Source organism: Sphaerodactylus townsendi, linkage group LG01, assembly GCF_021028975.2.
Source record: "Sphaerodactylus townsendi isolate TG3544 linkage group LG01, MPM_Stown_v2.3, whole genome shotgun sequence".
In the NCBI taxonomy this organism is placed as follows: Eukaryota; Metazoa; Chordata; class Lepidosauria; order Squamata; family Sphaerodactylidae; genus Sphaerodactylus; species Sphaerodactylus townsendi.
The window spans coordinates 71653371-71670762 of NC_059425.1; the positions used below are offsets into that span (position 1 = coordinate 71653371).

Consider the following 17392-nt stretch of genomic DNA (forward strand, 5'->3'; position numbering starts at 1 on the left):
TGCAACAAGATGCTAGAGGGAATCTCTCACTACACCACCCCCTGAAAATATTGGCACAAAATAATTCACAAGAAAAAATTCAGTGGACTATTTTAATGTTTTTCTTTATTCTCCCACTCTGAAATGGTAAGTTCTATGCTTGCCCAGATCTGCTGTGAAAGTGGTGTTGGCCAACGCCCCATGCTCTTGTTGAGACACCATTGCTACCTTTTAGTCACAATGCATCATCATTTCTCCGTTGGTCCACTTGTCCAGACTGGGTGCTGCTTGCAATGCTGGATGTTCCCTTGAAGATCCCATAGAACTGGCCCTGTTGGTATTAATGGAGACGCTACAACTCTTGTCCACCTTTAGCTCTGTTTATGCTGCTTCACTTAGGACACAGTTTGAATGAGCCAAATGGGAGCATGATACTAAATAGCCACAGCTGATTTTTTTTATCGATTAGCATCTGAATACTTTATTTTGCTACTGTTTTATTCTCAGATTTTTTGCATAATGATTCCCTAGCTAAAAGCAACCTAATTGACTTCTGCATACATCTAAAAACTGTGGCTGAGTAACAGTCTTAAAGAAGGCCCACTTTATAGGTTACAATTATGCTCATTGTCCATCTGGTGTGACAATAAAGTTCCTACTTTTTCTCACTTTCTTTGTCCACTCAACCTCAGTCTGTTATTTCGAGAATAATTCCTAACTTTTGTCCCTGTAGTCATGTTGCAGTTGGTTAAGCAAAGCAATTGCTATGGAATTTGTTTGCAATGCATTATTTCTTATTCTGTGACTGCTTTTCATTTAGATAGTCTGGGAATTGTTCTGGTTCAGACAGCTAAGTCAGTGCATATTCATTTTTAATCTAAGCCTGTACTAACAATATTTCCCCCTTATTTTTACACATCCCTAGAAATAGAAACTGAAGGCACTGAGATGTCGGTGTCCACCACTGATCTCTTTTGTGTTTTAATTTTCAGTTCCCACAGAGAACGTTGCAACAGTTGCAGACTGTGCCAGTGTGATTGAGGGTGTAAGCCGAAGTCGCAATGCCTTGCTGAATGGAGACACAAAAAATTATGATTGGGATTCTGGTTATACATGCCATCAGCTAGGCAGCGGTGCAATTGTAGTACAGCTGGCACAACCTTACATGATTGGATCAATTCGGTAAGATTTCTCTTTCATGTAAAGATCATTCAGTAATGAGGATTTATGCCTTTGTAGATATTTTTCATGTACAGCTGCATATTTCACTTTTTTCTTGTACTAAGGATATTGTTGTAATGGTCCAGTAGAATACAAAACAGGAAAAAAAATAGCAAACACATTTAATATCAAAACAACGGCATAACTTGTGGACACAGAATCTATTCTGTGATGAAGATATCATCAGAAATATGATGCTTTACAATTAAGCCCCATCTAGGCCCACTGATGAGCCAGTGTGGAATAGTGGTTAAAGTTGCAGACTAGAACCTGAGAAACCTCACTTGTCACCATGAAAACTTGCTGGGTGACCTTGGGCCAGTCACAAACTCTTAGCTTTGACCTAACTAATACTTGAATGGGAGACCTCCAAAGAATACTGGAATCATGACATGGAGGCAGGATGTAGCAAACCTCCTCTGAATGTCTCTTCCCTTGAAAAAAAACTTCTCCAACAAAGAAGAATGAGAGGAAGTCATTCTGAGAATGCAGGAACAGTCGCAAGTAGAAGTTAGTCTAAGAACAGCGGCAGACAGACAGGGTCTCATTGTGTCTGCAGCACTCAAGCTCAAGGGCTCCAGATGTGCTTGAAATCCAAAAACAATCAGCGTCAACAGAAGGATTGCCAAAGCCTCTGGAGCAAAGGTGAAGATGGCATCAAAGCAAAATGTAACAAAGATGGTGGAGTGCCTAGCTGTAAACCCAGTGTAGGTCACTCCCTGAAAGCAGCAATAAGGCAGAGCAAAACTGATGCACGTTACTTGACTTGGAATTCCAGAACATCCTAATTAGCAACAGCTGGCTCTTCTGTCCCTGTTCCTTATTGATTTTTCATTTTTTTAATTATCCTGTTCCTCTGCCCTCATAAGGGCTACCAAGGCAATGCACAAATTAAAAACATGAGCAATCACATCTTCAAAACTGATAACACTGACAGAAATGCATCATTAAAACAGAGTGAATTATACATACAGAAACAAAAAAACCATTAATTAAAACATAGGGCAGTAGGAGGGATTATGGCGAGAATACCAAATGAAACAAAGCAGTCTTCATCCTTTGGTGGCAGATGGCAGCTGAAAGATATAGATAAGTTTGTCTGGGGAGAGAATTCCAGAGCTTTGGTGCCATGACCAAAAAGGCCTTCTCCAGAACTGACACCCTTCTTATCCAGAAGGCAGGTGCGCCCAATCAAGGCCTTGGAAAATGACTGTCCAGAACTACTGCAAAATAGTTCTTCCCTGCCAGAAAGACAATGTCTGGAGGCCGGCTCTGGGATCCCCCATCCTGACGAAAAGCCCCAAGCCACTTACATCAGCAGCCTCAGGATGGGCTGGGAAGCCGTTGGGAGCGGAACTGCTGCCCAGTCAGGCTCCGGCAGCCCACAAGCAGCCTGCTGTGCCCCTGGGCAGAGCAAGGGCAGCTGAGCTGTGGAGGCCACGATCACAGCAGCTAATGGCCCCTGAGGCCATTGGTGGCCCCACCCGGGCCCAAGAGGTGGGCGGGGGTTGAACACAGGGTCCAGCAGCTGCTGGAATGGTCCTGGAGACTGGCAATCAGGGGGGCAGGGACAAAGGGTGACCAGAGCCGAACCGGCCCAGGAGAGCCTGGGTTTTGAGGTAAGGGTGGGAAACAGGCTGGGGGATAAAAGAAGAGCATGCAGGATGGGGCAGGGTGGGTGAAGTGAAGAGAGAGATGGTGGAACATGAGAAAGAAAAAGCAAGAGAGAGTGAGAGGAAGGAGAGGGGTAGGGCGGCAGAGAAGAAAGCCAAGCAAACGAGGAGCTTAGGAGGTCCGCGCACCACAGGGACAGATGAGGGCTAGTAGAATGCAGAAGAACGGCAAGGAGGGCTACCTGACGGCGTGTCCAGCTCGGCATCTACACTGTGGACCAAGAAGCTCCAGTTAGCGTGCCACTCTCCTAACAACGGAAGCGAGGACGAGCCCACCACTACTAAGGAGAGGGGAGGAGGGACGGATCAGCCCTCTAACATCGAGGGCAACGAGGCGAGCTGCCACATCCATGGTACTGAAAGCTTCAAAGAAATCCAGGAGAATCAACAGACTTGAACTTCTTGTGTCCCATCTCCCAGCACAGAGTAGCCACATTTGTTTCAGCCCTGTAACTCAGGCTGAAACCAGACAGGAAAAGATGCGAACAATCAACTTTATCTAGAAAAAGTTGAAGTTATCCAGCCACCACCCATTTAATTATTGTGTTCAAGAACAGAACATATGAGACTGGTCAATAGCTATTATTATTTCTTGGGTCCAGGGTAGGCTTCTTTAGAAGTGGACAAACCACACAGCCTGTTTTCATGGCTAGGGGTGACCACCACTTATTTCAATGTGGCATTAATTAGCGGACCCAGTCAGCCAGTCCTTGCTCCCGTGGCAGGTTTAATTATCCAGGAAGGGCGCAAGTCATATAAGCAGATGGTAGACCTCAAATTTTCAAGGATGCTGTCCACATCCTCAGATTGAACAAATGGTAAGTGTCCCCAGCATCTGGATACATTGGCACCCTACCCTGGCGCCATCTGATACTGGCACTTCTAATTTAGTGTCCAAGTTGGAAGGGATAAGAGCATTTATCTGCAAAATGTTGAGCAAAATTGTCACAACATGCCATCAAGCATTCTACTTTCTCCAGCTTGCAAGATGCAACAGACCTCTGACCTCTGGAACAGTTTACCTCCCTGGTTTGATCTAGTGAGGCATGTGTGCCAGTGTGGCACAATGAATAAAGTTTTTTTCATAGAACAGAAAATCCTAGGTTCAGATTCACTGAAATTCACTGGGCAATTTTTGGCCAATCAAAAACTCTACCTAGTTACTCTGTGGATAACATTACAGGCAGAGTGTTGATGATAAGATGTACACTGTTCTGGGTTTCTTGAAAGCAGGTCAAGAAGAAATATAATTCATAGTACATCCATAATGCACATTTTTATAAGACAAGTTGAAATGTGGAAATGTTTTCAGGGACCTTTTGCAATGTTTGATATGTCAAGCACCCTGTTGGGAGGGTAGATGATCTGGCATAGGCAAATAGCACAAAATTACAAAAATTTGAACTCCCAAATGAAAATTGTTAGAAAGATTCTTCCCTTGCACAGTATCATGTTATAATGTGTTGTGTTTTTTTAGAAAACTATCTAGAACTCCCTAGCAGGCATTCTTTAGAAGAAAATGTATTACCATATATACTCAAGTATAAGCTGACTTTTTCAGCACATTTTTATGCTTTAAAAGCCCCCCTTGGCTTATACTCCAGTATATACAGTAATTCCAAGATGGCAGCCAGGGCTGCTGTGGGGATCCGGTAAGCATGTTGCTGCTTTTTTTCTAACTCACCAGAGCTGTAAAAACAAGCTGTAAGGACAGCCTGCATAGCATTATAACTAGTGTGTGTGTGTGTGTGTGTGTGTGTGTGTGTGTGTGTGTGTGTGTGTGTGTGTGTGTGTGTGTGTGTGTTAAAAGAAACCAAGGCATTTCTCTCCTAAAGGTTATTGGTGCGTAGCATTCTAGATGAATACAAGTTTACTGCCAAATACTGATGTTGCTGAAGATAAAGACTTTCTTTGGAGCAAAGTTCAGGCTGGCATGGCTTTGAATCCCAGAATTATTTTACATTTGGAGGAAAACAGTGGTTCATTTGTGTTCCTAGAGTGCTGGAAAGCTGCTCATCCCTAATGCAAATTCTGTTAAGCAACTCTATCTCATCTTGCTCCCAAATCTTCTGTTTATCTGCTACTAAGTCAAGTTTGAAGGTTTATACTTGAGTCAATAAGTTTCCCAGTTTTTTTGTGGTAAAATTGGGTGCCTCGACTTATACTTGAGTATATATGGTAAATTGAAGAGGCATCTTTTTTACAAGGACACTTCTTGACTTTAAAGGAGGCAGAGGTGCCCAATGTAAGTAGCTAGCATTTAGTTATGCTTTCCTCATTCCCTGCCTTTATGCCTTGGCATCAGGACAGTGAAGTTATGAAAAGAAATTTTCATAAATGAGAAATATAAAGTGTACTCTCTTGTCAGGCTGTTTCAGGGGAAGCTGTGGTGTTATATTAGCATTACCGGGAATTGTTATGTTGTATGTGACAAGATAAAGAAGAAGGAAAGTTGCCAGAATTTACAGTGCAACTGCAGCAAGGATGAGACTGTAAATCAGGGGTCCCCAAACTTTTTAAACAGGGGGCCAGTTCACTGTCCCTCAGATTGTTGGAGGGCCGGACTAAAAAAACTATGAACAAATTCCTATGCACAAATGATTGTAAAATGTTTGATTTCACCTTTCAGCCTTTCTGTCATGGTCTATTTTTAGAACAGTGACCAAAGTATGTCAAGTACAGGGTGGGCTCCAAATATTGTTGGGGAGGCTGTGGAATACCTTCCCCTGTAAAAAAAAAAAAAAGCAGAACTTTCCCAATGAAGCATTCCATCTAACCCAGGATCAGGTATCTTCCTGGGTTCTTTCCTCCCTAGCATGCCATGGCGAGCTGATTAGCCAAGCCTGGCTGATGCCAATGGGAGGTGAAGGCAGAACAAGAAAGCCTGAGAGCAACACACATGGAGTGAGTCGAGGAGGGAAGGGTGGACGTTGCAGAGCGTTTGCCACATGTAAGGTTTTTTTCCAACTCTGGAGTCAGAAAATTCATGGAGATTTGGGGGGTGCCATCATGTTTACTGTAATCCAACTTAGCCAGATTTGGGGCGGTTCCTCCCTCTACCCTCGAGCCCCCACTGCACATATGAATAGGAGCCATCGCCCGCCATGCCTGGGTGCGGAGCGGGACTCAATGCAACTTCCAGGGGGGGAGCCACAGGCATTTGGCCCCCGGGCAGTAGTTTGGGGACCCCTGCTGTAAATGTTAGCGTATACACAAGACTTAGCAGCAGTGGGTCTGAATGTGCAGATGTTTATGGATCACAAGTACATCACACACACACACTAGATATGTAGTTCCTAGTGACATGCAGCTTCAGCTTGTCACAGAAGGCTTTGTTCGGGTTCCTTTTTATTTCTGAAATGTTTTTGGTATATCTGTTCTGCCTGAAAGTAAAATCAATTTAAAATGGAAAAAAAATCTTCTTAAGACAGTCCTTAGCATTTTTCTATACTTTGTATCTTTTTATCTATATAATGTGTTGTCATGGAATGATTCTATCGCTACAGTAAAGGGAAGTCACACATGGTTCAGGCCATGAGGTAACTTAGGCCTTTGAAGTTTCATCCTGCCACTTTTGTATAGTTTCCTAGTTTAGCTAAGTATTTTCCATCACATGTGTGAATTTGACTTTTCAGGTTTCCTTAAAAATATAATTTATTACTGTTTTATACAACTTTAGTTGCAATATGGTTTGTACCTTTTGATTAGTTTGTTCTCATATCACATTCTAATTGACAGATGTATTAGAGAATTACTTATTGAAAGCAAACTCACATCTGATAAAAAGATGTATGAAGTTTGTCTAGTTGTAGACATGGAGAAAAAGAATGTAAAGGACTATATGATCAGTTGGGCAAGAAATATGGGACATAATATCATGATGGACACCTGGAAAAATAATGGACCAAAAATTTAAACTTCACAAAGATTTACTATATTAAAGAGAACTACTGTAAGACTTTTTTCCCATTGGTACATGACACCTCATTAGTTAGCTAAGATGAAACAAGGTTCTGACAGGTGTTGGAAATATGGAGAGGAATTAGGTACTATATTTCATCAATGGTGGACTTGCAGAAAGGCTAAAGTTTTCTGACAACAGATACATAAAGAAATATCAATGATCTTAAATTATAAGATAGAGAGATGAAGCCTGCAATGTACTTGCTAGGAATCTAGATGTTAAGAAAAACAAGAAATAATGCTGATTTGTTTAGAGACCTATCCACTGCTGCAAGAATAATTTGGGCCAAAAATTGGAAAACTTCAATGGTGCAAGAATGGCATCTTAAAGTCATGACGCTTGTAAAAATGGCTAAACTGACTGGTTATATTTTATGCAAGTCTGATATGGAATTTAAATTAGAGTGGAAAGAATGGATAAATTATATTCAACAAGGTTATAAGAATGATAATATTGCAGTAAGTTGTGTAATGTTATAAATAAATAGTTAATAATTAAAATGACAATGCCATTAATAGATAAGTCTATATACAGTTTGAAGAAAATTGATGAAGGCAACTGGAAGTAATGTTCAAAGGTTAATTTTAATTGATATTAGGAATGTTGGATAGTGGTATTTTCATGTAATATATGTCACTTTTCCATAATGTGATGGCATGCAAAACTTAGGTCAGTGAAAATGGATTTGCACAAAAAATAAAAACGAAAATAGAATCAACTCAGAATATTAAAAAGAAACCATGAACACTGGAAACATAAATGAGATCAGTAGAATATCAAAAGCAATTCAAAGCAGCCTTGAGTTTTTGTGTGAAAATGAAGTAATAAATCCATTTCCAATCAGAAATAAAATTAGTAAGAACAGCAAAGGCACAAGATTATCAGACTACAAAATCAAATGCCTGGTCAAATAAGTTTTTTTCCCCTATCTCCTAACACTTAGCAAGCTAAATCAGATGATTTGTTGTGTGGGCTGTGGGGGGGAGGTTTTCCAAAGTAGAGAAGCCATTACAGATGCAATCTCGGCCTCCAGTTGCTACATACCCCTGGTGGGTAGCTGTGTTGGTCTACAGTAAAAGAGCTAGACTTGAGTAACAGATTTTCAAGGTATAAGCTTTTGAGAGTCCCAACTTCTTTCTTTAGATATCTGACAAAGGGAGCTTTGACTCTTGAAAGCTTATGCCTTGGAAATCTTACTGGTCTTTAAGATGCTACTGGACTCAGATCTAGCTCTGCATAGCCCAGGCTCCCTCTCGCTTACCAATTCAAGTTCAGAGATCTAACCAGTTTTATGTTTGAATAAATGACACTTGATTTTAGAATTCTGCAGATAAATCCATCCCACAAATTTTCATAAACCTGGTTAGGGGAATGGAGAATTCAACATCCTAGATCTTATTATGCCAACCAGCAATAACAGAGATTTTCTTTAGAAATTTCAACTCTCCAGCTAGCTTCCTCTCTGTGTATGTGTGTGCCCACATGTGTTGTCAAGTCACAGCTGAAATATGGCAACCCCTTAGGCTTTTCAAGGCCAGAGATGTTCAGAGGTGGTTTGCCACTGCCTGCCTCTGTGTGGACTTAGGGAGTTCTGCAAGAACTGAGACTGGCCCAAGATTACCCAGAAGGCTTCAAGTGGAGGAGTGGGGAATCGAACCTACTTCTCTGAATTAGAATCCACTGCTCTTAACCACTGCACCACTCTGGCTCCTTTCCTCTCCATAGTAGGGGCCTAATAGTATTGTTATAGAGCCTTTAGTGCTATGCCAATACAGTGTGTGCTAGTATCATTGGCTTATGCCAGTTCTTAAAAATATATGTTATGCTTGAGGACTTCAAGGACTTTTTGTCATGAAGAAATTATCCAGTGAGAGCAGGATGTCTTTCAGCCCCATGCAGACCTCAACCTGCATAGACTGTCTTGATGTGCAACCATACTCAAATGATGTCTTGAGAACTCTGTTTCCTATATGTGGTGCAATTCTGACTGCTTTACCATTTATTGTGCATTGCATATCCCAAATCTCATCTATACCACCTAGTCAACTATCTCTAACTTTTGTTTTACACTGATTATGCCTTTAGTCTATACCAATACTTACATTCTTAGTAGGCCTGAATTTATTTTCTGTCAACCTAAAAGTGTTATCAAGTAATCTTCATAGCAAATCCTTTTAAATATATTTCATCTCATCCACCCAGTATTTATTTAGAAAAATTACTGTGAATGTATATGAGTCTTAGAAATTTTGTGATCTCTCTCTCTCTCTCAGACACACACACATACACACCCCACTGACTTGTTTATCTGGGAATATCAGGCAACTGACTTTTTATATGTGTTCATAGTCCTGTTAAAATTGAGCCTCAAACTATGAAACTGTTATTAAAGAATCTAAATGTGGGTTTAGAAGATGGTGGTTGAAATACAAATATATTATAAAAATTCTCAAAAAGCTAAGCTTTTCTGTAAACCAGCCTTTTATTTAAGATTTACTGCAAATGTGACATGTTTAAATCCTTTTAATTTTTATACACATGTACACACATATGTCAAAGCCTTCAACAATGAGAAACGTTATGTATTGAGGAATTCATTAAATTTACATTCTAGGTTTAACATGTTTGATGGACAAATAAAAATAATATTTTGGTGGAAAATAACAGCTAAATGAATTACCATATACTCTGAAAGAAAGCTGATTGGGTACTTCAGGTTTTTATCTAGGAAATTGGTTGGGTGATCTTTGACAAGTAGTCTACTCCGTGTAGTAGAGTAGGTGTGATCCCTGTCCTAAAATGATCCCTGTTCCATCCAAGACTGGAATAAATGGAAAAGACAATGCCAAAATCAAATTCAAAATATCAATGTGAGAAGTTTTTTTTCCTTTGTATTGAATCACATGTTAACAACAGATAGTTGGGTGTCTGTCGCTGGTGTACACAATTTGGAATAATATTATTTCAGAGTATTTTCTCAGCTTGTTGAATGACCTCTGTCCATCCCCCACAAACACCTCACAGAAATTATACCAGTAATTGTTAGCAGACCACAGACAAACTCAGCAGAATGCAAAAACTCAATGAAATACGTAGCGTTTGTAGATGCTATGATAAGACAAGACAATCCTTGTGGTGCATTAAAAGAATTCAGTTTCCATAAGAAGCTGATAAAGACCACTAAAAATACCACGTTCCTCCTCACATCCATCCATCCAGATATGAAATATTGTCTTTAGCAGTTTGGACTTGGGATTATTAATCAAGGCCCCATTTTTAAGGCAAAAGTCCTTTCCCTGCCTTTTAATGGATACTTATGCTTCCCTTGCAGTTTCTGAGATTCTTTCTAGGACAGTCTTATAATTATTACCCTGAATGCTGCCTATTTCAATTAATGGATTTTCAGCAAGGTTGATGTGGCTGAGGCTAATGTTTAATATTCTAGTTATTGCAGGCAGTGAGTGGTATGAACTAAGTTCACTTACATTTCTCTCTCTAGCCCACAGGGCAAGACTGACTAACGAAGGGTAATTTAACATTTTTGCCTAATAGAGGAAGCCTGCATAGCAGGAACAGCTTCACACTAAAAACTGATTTTTTCCTGTAATGCATTCAATTCTTCTTTCTTTTCTCAAACAATTTTACCCTATCCATCACAGTGCAACCCAGCTTTTCGACAGACTTTTACCCTGATAGCTTGCTTGGAATATATTTGAAGGATTAGTGTCCATGGCTTGAAATGTGGCCCTTGTGCCCAGAATGCTCCAGTGAATATTCATGGAAGCACCTGGGAGACTCCTTGTGGTGGTCTGAAATGGCAGCACGTGCAGAGCACATTCTATGCAACCTTTGTTTTCTTTTCAGTGTATCTTGAAGGGTTACTGTCTTTTGGTTGTACAAAAATAATACTTTGCTTCTTATCTGGAGGCTTTTTAAAACAATTCTATCACTTTTGTTACATTTTAAAAATTTCCATTCACAGACATATATGTTTTGAGACATTTTAAGACTATCTGAAGCTTCACATACAAGCACCAAACCCAGTACTGTGTTGCTGGCAGATAAATGTTCAATGGTAATAGTTCAAAAGAGTAATGTGGTTATTGTTGTTTTTTGCAGAGCTAAGCTATCCCACCCAACTCTTTTGCCCTGTAGCCTCACCAGTTTGGTTTCATTTAAGATATTCAAATTATTGTTATCTATTTATTTGTATGTATGCATTTTTAGCTTGCCCAAATGTCTTAGGACCGGTTACAACACAAAGATAAAAATAATAAAATATCAATAAGCCTAAAAACAATTTCAGTATATACCATTATAACAATAACACTTATTTAAAATCCATAAAACGTATTAAAACCTACCAAAATTCACAAAATGTATAAAAATTAATTAAAACCTGTTAAAAAATTCATAAAACCTATTTAAAAATTCATATTGCTAGAAACCATCTTCAGCCAAAGGCCAGGGAAAATAGGTGGATCTTTACTAGTTTTCTAAATGCATATAAAGAAGATGTTTAATGTATCTTAGCTACTGGTGTGCCATTGGAAATTTTTAACAACTATACCCATCGTATTTAACTGAGAAAATCTGAGATGAGGAGACTGCAGAGTTCCCAGTGAGAAAGGGGATTTTGCTAGAAAACATAATTAGATTCCTTTAAAATTTACATACTTCGTCCTCACTTGTACTTCTTCAAAAGGTTTAGCCTACAATTAAAGATGTTATGTTGATCTATATCAATGTTTATGCTCATTGCAGATCTTAAAAAATGCCCCTCAGTTGGCATTTTTTTAAAAAAACCAAGTTAACTGCAGTCTTGCTTAGAGCAACCAAAAGTCCTTCCAGCTTCAGTAATAAAGAGTGGGTGAGAGAGCAAAATTTCAGACATCAGAGTCTTTCTTCTGACCAAATATGGAATAAGGCCACCGGGAGTTCTGACTGAATCAGCTCTAAATTTTTAATTTGCAAAAAGTCAGCACTAATGAGAACTAAAAGTCATCTTTCAGAAACCTTTTATTTTAGCTTCTGAAATTATTAGTTATTAATATTGTTAACAGCTGGAATTAAGTAGAGGACTCTGAAACAGGCTTGTTTGTCCAGCCTCTCATGACCTTAGTCAGATTTCAGGGACTCAGAGATGATGAAAGTAAAGTTTTTTTAGAGTATTATTATCGTTGAGTCCTGAGTTTAGATAACTTTATTTATAACAAATAAACAAAGCCAGTTAGGTTTTGTCTTAGTGGATGTATTCCTATAAGCTATTGGAGCTGGCTCAAATACACCTCTTTGGCATTTAAAAGTAACATCTACACTGACTGCTTTTGAACAGGGGAATCATTTTTGCAGAAGCATAATCTTTTTGAGCAATTGGAAGCAAGTCAGATGGTTTTACTGAGGTGAATTGATTTCACAGTATAATACTTAAATATTCTTGTAAAAGAACCAGGTTGGCCTGTTTATGTAAACAAACACACACGCATTCATTTTGATAAGAAATGTGATTGTATTACATTTAAAATTGAACACAGGAATGTAAGTATTTCTTCCTTTTCATTAGTGACATGCTTCCAGACATTTAAAATTATTTTGTAAAAATAAGACTGACATTCTCACTTGTTGATTTTGGAAAAGATCTAATTAGTAGGACTCAGGTGGCCATTGTAATGTTATTTCTGAGTTTTAAGAGAATCTTTCAGAAAATACTGTGTTGCTTTCCTCATTTAAGATTTCACAATAAAAAAGTATTAAATAGTGGGAAAATTTGCTGCATAGTTAAATATTTGCTTCATATGGAACAATGCTGAGAGATTTCATACTGTAGTAATCACTCAATTCAATCACAGTAAATGTGTGTGTATCATAATTAGTGTGCTTGCTACTTTTTTAGAGAGATAAGGTAAATGGTTATGAAACAATTGCCATAATAACGAGGATAGGCCTTCCACAAACAAGAGTGCAAATCTCAAACAACATGGAGGAATCATGCTCTGTTGCTTCATAAATGCCATTTCAGTGAATAAGGACAAGGCAGAGGACTTTTACTCTGGACCTAGTAGCAAATTAAACCCTTAAGGAAAAGAGCAGAAGTTAAAAATCACAGTCAGCACAATGTAGCGTGCCATAACATGCATAATGCAGGCTTCCAATTAGAACACTGCAATTTAAAATCTTTCCTTCTAGACTGATGAGAGAGCAATTATTTTTAAAGCAAAGTAATGTGGTATTCTGGCCGTGCTTCCAGTCACTTCTAGCTCCGGTAGAAAAGACAAGGCTTATTTGGAAACATATTTACTATTGAATTTTGTATCAAAACAGTGGCAAAGAGAGCAATTCATTGCTATAAACTGAACTCCTACTAATCAATAGTACGCAGCAAGCCAAAGCATTTGTGTAAGACGTAAGCAAAATCACAACTAATCTGTTTGAAAAAAAAAACATAACCCCAATTTCATTGGTCCCAAAGAAAAATCTCCGAAACTGAGAGAAGGTGAAGGCAACTATTTAATGTAACACACTTTCTGGTAAGAAACCACATTTTTAATGGTGTACAATTAAAAAACTCTATGTAAAAAAAATCATTAAGAGGAAAGGTTCTAACCTAGCCTTAGATATCACTTGCCTTACAGGAAATGTAGAGGAACCTAGAAAAATGTAATTTTTCATTTGATATCTGAAGTGGTACAGTCTCATTTTGTTACCTAATCACCGTCCAACCCCAATTCTATATGTAGAGACTGGGCTTTAGTTTTCACTACAAGCTCTACTTTCTTTCCACAACTGGTGGTGAATTTCCATCTGAAACAGTAGACCGTTTATTAATTTCCTCTTAATTTAAGTTCCTCATTTCTACGTATTGTGAAAAAATAAAATAAACCAAACCCTGCCTCTTTCTCTCCCACTTAAGAGGGTCCCCTTTATTTTCTCTTTGTTATCTTCTGGCTGTAATTTCTGGGATGATTTGTGAAACACAGATTGGCAACTGACCTCCTGCTGGGCAAATGTAATTTATGTTCATACTTACCAGTTGCGTTTGTTTTGTGCATAGATTGAGTTTTGGGCTGGAGTGGGGCCCAGACCATGGGAGGGGGGAGAAACCAGGACAACACAGACACACTGTGCTGGGCAAAATCAATCCACAACTTTACTGATCACAGGCTGAGAACAGTGGATACAGTTGACAGATCAACTGTTGTCAACACCTTCTCCAACCCACCTGGGTTGGTATTAGAGCTGGAAACAGCAGAAATCATTCCTACCAACCTGGGAAACTCTTCCTACCCATCCTGGGAGCATGGTCAATGCATCAGCCCTACAATGCCCTCTGACTGCCCAGAATTCCTTAAGGGGACCCTCCTTTTTGATCATGCAGGGAGCCCACCCTGTACAATCTGCACGGTGTTCCCGGTAAACACCAGCAGCCAGTTGTGACAGTTATGCTCATTTTAAAATCACAATGAAGTATTCATTGTATATTGCGAGGACCTGCACCATCCTCTAGCTGAGACCCCGGCTTAGGTGGTAAGGTTTCCTTCTTATTTTGAACATAGTTATTTCAATAGGCATCCCTTTTTCCTGCCTAAATGTCCAGGAATCTGAAACTTGAGGAATCTCAATAAGGCACCTGAACCATACCATTGGAAATTCTCAAGAAGGAAGAGAAAAAAATGCAATCTCCCAAAGCTAAGTGGCATATCCTTTTAAATGACAAAAAAACTTTTCAAGTCTGGAGACATCACCCAAAATCTGACATACACCAAAGATGTCTGCCTAGCGTAGCCCAAGGTTGTTGCTATTTCATTAATTAGCTGCCAGTTCCTCTTCTTCCTTTTTGCACTCAATCAAAATGCATGCTCAATTTGCCCCCCCCCATCCTATCTATGCAGATCTAGTTCACACATACTTAATTACAGTATATTAATAAGGTTATTTTACTCAGATTTTTATGTACATGCCGACAGATCTGGCTCACTTCTACTTAATGAAAGTATGTTAATCCTAGTGCCTCAACCGGGTTCATTATGCCCATGCAAATTTCACTCACAAGATAGCCTAACCAAGGTATTCCCCCCCCCCCGTTTTTCCTGCCAAAATTGGACAGCAGTTGCCTTTCAACCAGCCAGTAAGATTTATACTTTTATCTTGACCCAGTCCAAAGTCAGAATGGTCAAACTCCCATCTGTCCTGCAGTCCTAACCGTAAAAGAAGGACCACTAACACAGCAAATGATTCCTCAGATCCCTGGTTTAGATCAGTGCTGGTCAGAACTCTGGTTTCTTTCTGAGAATCCTTGCTGCACACTGCAGACTACCCCACCCCACCCCTTGCTTTGCCAGCTCCTTGCTCCTCCTTGGACCTCTACAGCATATACCCTTGGACCTCCAGCCCTGAATTTGTTGTATGATACTTCTCTAAAGCTTCTCAGTTTCCTCCCTTCTACCTTTTATGTGTGCCCTCTTATTGGTGCATTTGTATGTGTTCATGTATGATTGCTTATGAAATCACTTCTGAGGTATTTAGTGTAAGTTCTTTATAGTTTTATTTCTTTTGATTTATTATGTATACAATAAAGTCATTTGTTTCTGCTTACAGCTACACTCTTGTTTCTGTTTACAACTACACTCCTCATTGTTTTATTTTGAGATTCCTCTACTAAGATCCACCCGGGTATACACAGACTACAAGATCTTGCATTATTCCTTTCTGGAACTCTTTTAAAGCTAATTCCCCTGCTCTGGGTCCAGTTTGGGATAACACTATATACTCTTTGCTATGAAGAAGTTGAAAACTCCAGGGTCTATCAGCCAGTCAGAGCCCTGAGTAAAATTCCTTCTTGGCCCTGTAAACCAGCGATCCCCTGCAGACAAGGCACCCAGAAAATAAAAGCCTGAAAACAAGGGGTGAGAAAGAGCTGCTGAGTGCCCAGTGCCTGTTCAGCCCACTCCTTTTCAACCTGAGCTACAGACCAGAGAGAAGCCTGCACCCCCAGGTCCACTCCTTCCACCCATCCAGCCATGGACTTGCCCTCGGACTAGGCTGTAGGAAGCTGCTTGAAAGCAACCAGCTGGTAGCTGATGCTGGGCCCAATTGCTCAAAATCATCCTTGTTGTTTCCCCCGCCTCCCAAATCAGGCACAAAGGATGATCCAGCTTAAGGCTGAGAGTTAAACGTATATCAGTTAAGGATAAATTAGATGTATCTCATAGAATTTGTCTAATTGATAAGATGTTGTGGATTGCTAACCATATTTAAAATAACAAAATTTTCAGAATTGCCTCAAAGCTTTTTTAAGGGTATACCTGTATCTATTGTTCTTGTGTGTATCCTTAAACAAAGACGGTTTGTTAGACAATTTAAAGTATATGGTTGCAGAGACGTCTGTTGATTTTTAAAAGAATAACTGCTTGTTTTAGTATAATCCGAATAAAGTATAAAGAAAATGGTGGAGATAAATTATACATAATCTTATTTACTGACATCTGCTGAATTCATCTCCTCGGTGCTTATCCAGGTTACTTCTCTGGGACTGTGATGACAGAAGCTACAGCTACTACATTGAAGTTTCTACTAACCAGCAGCAGTGGACAATGGTGGCTGACAGAACAAAGGTTTCCTGCAAGTGAGCACAGCTTTCTGCTTAATATTTATCACTTCTCAGTCTCAAAGAGCCAAATTAGACATCATGGTGGCCATGGGTGCATCCTGTGGCCACCAAAGCTGTTTTATTTCTTTAAAAATTGCAGTGAGGACCCAATCTGGGTCCAGTGTACAGCAGGGCAACTCCAGGAACAGTTGTCCCTCTCGGTTCCTTTTCAGGTGCTGAAACAGTCATGGAGTGGGTATTTTTTCACATGAAAAAGCATAGAGGGTGGAAACAAGAGCTTCTGGGACCACCACTCCGCATATCAGATCCAGATGGGGCCTTACAGCAATTTCGAAAGAACTACAGCAGCTTCAAAAATGGCATCAGTGGCCATGGGATGAACCTGCGGCTATTGTCATGTTCAGTTTGGCTGTTCAGTGAGTAAAAATAGGAAACAGAATACTAGAAATAGTGGTCGCAAATTGTCTGTAATACTATACAAATTAAAATGAAGTGTTGGTGATCTGAAGGTTCTGTATAGAAATGTCCCTTCTCGCTCTGAGAGGGAGGGCATCTTCAAATGTGGATTATTCCATTGGTCGCTTAGGAAGGCAGAACTAAGCTTCTTCTTTTCATCTACCTGTTGGGCTGTTGCTGGACAGTTTAGTTTCCTGCTTCACATAGGGAGAGTGGCTTAATGAGGACTCTCTGAAGGCTCTAGCTAATATTTCTCTTTCCTTTCTGCTTCTTATACTTACTTCTATACCTAATCTTACCTGTTTTAAAAAAGATCTATCCTACTCTTATTACTTTTTCATTCCTGAAATCTCCTCCTTGCCTCCACTGTTTCTCCCATGGAGCTGGACAATATTGGAACATGAGCACGAGAGGGTTGAAAGCGCCAAAGAGGGATTCCTCTGTAAGGAGGAGGCAGACCCAGGTCTACTACAGACACAGCAGCTGGAGCAC

General features: G+C 39.7%; 1 protein-coding gene across 2 annotated transcripts in view; it reads left to right on the forward strand.

Moving 5' to 3' along the window:
• The window catches only part of BTBD9 (BTB domain containing 9), a 213735-nt gene that overhangs the window by 147379 nt on the left and 48964 nt on the right, over window positions 1–17392 (forward strand). Inside the window, exons 8-10 of one of the 2 annotated variants that reach the window (XR_007246302.1) lie at window positions 972–1161; window positions 16352–16459; window positions 16657–16860. Coding sequence is in view for 1 of the 2 variants with exons in the window: in XM_048518360.1 (XP_048374317.1) it covers window positions 972–1161; window positions 16352–16459 (298 nt within the window). In the remaining variant the exon portion in view is untranslated. The remainder of the gene's footprint in view (window positions 1–971; window positions 1162–16351; window positions 16460–16656; window positions 16861–17392) is intronic. The other variant, XM_048518360.1, reaches the window with a different exon arrangement.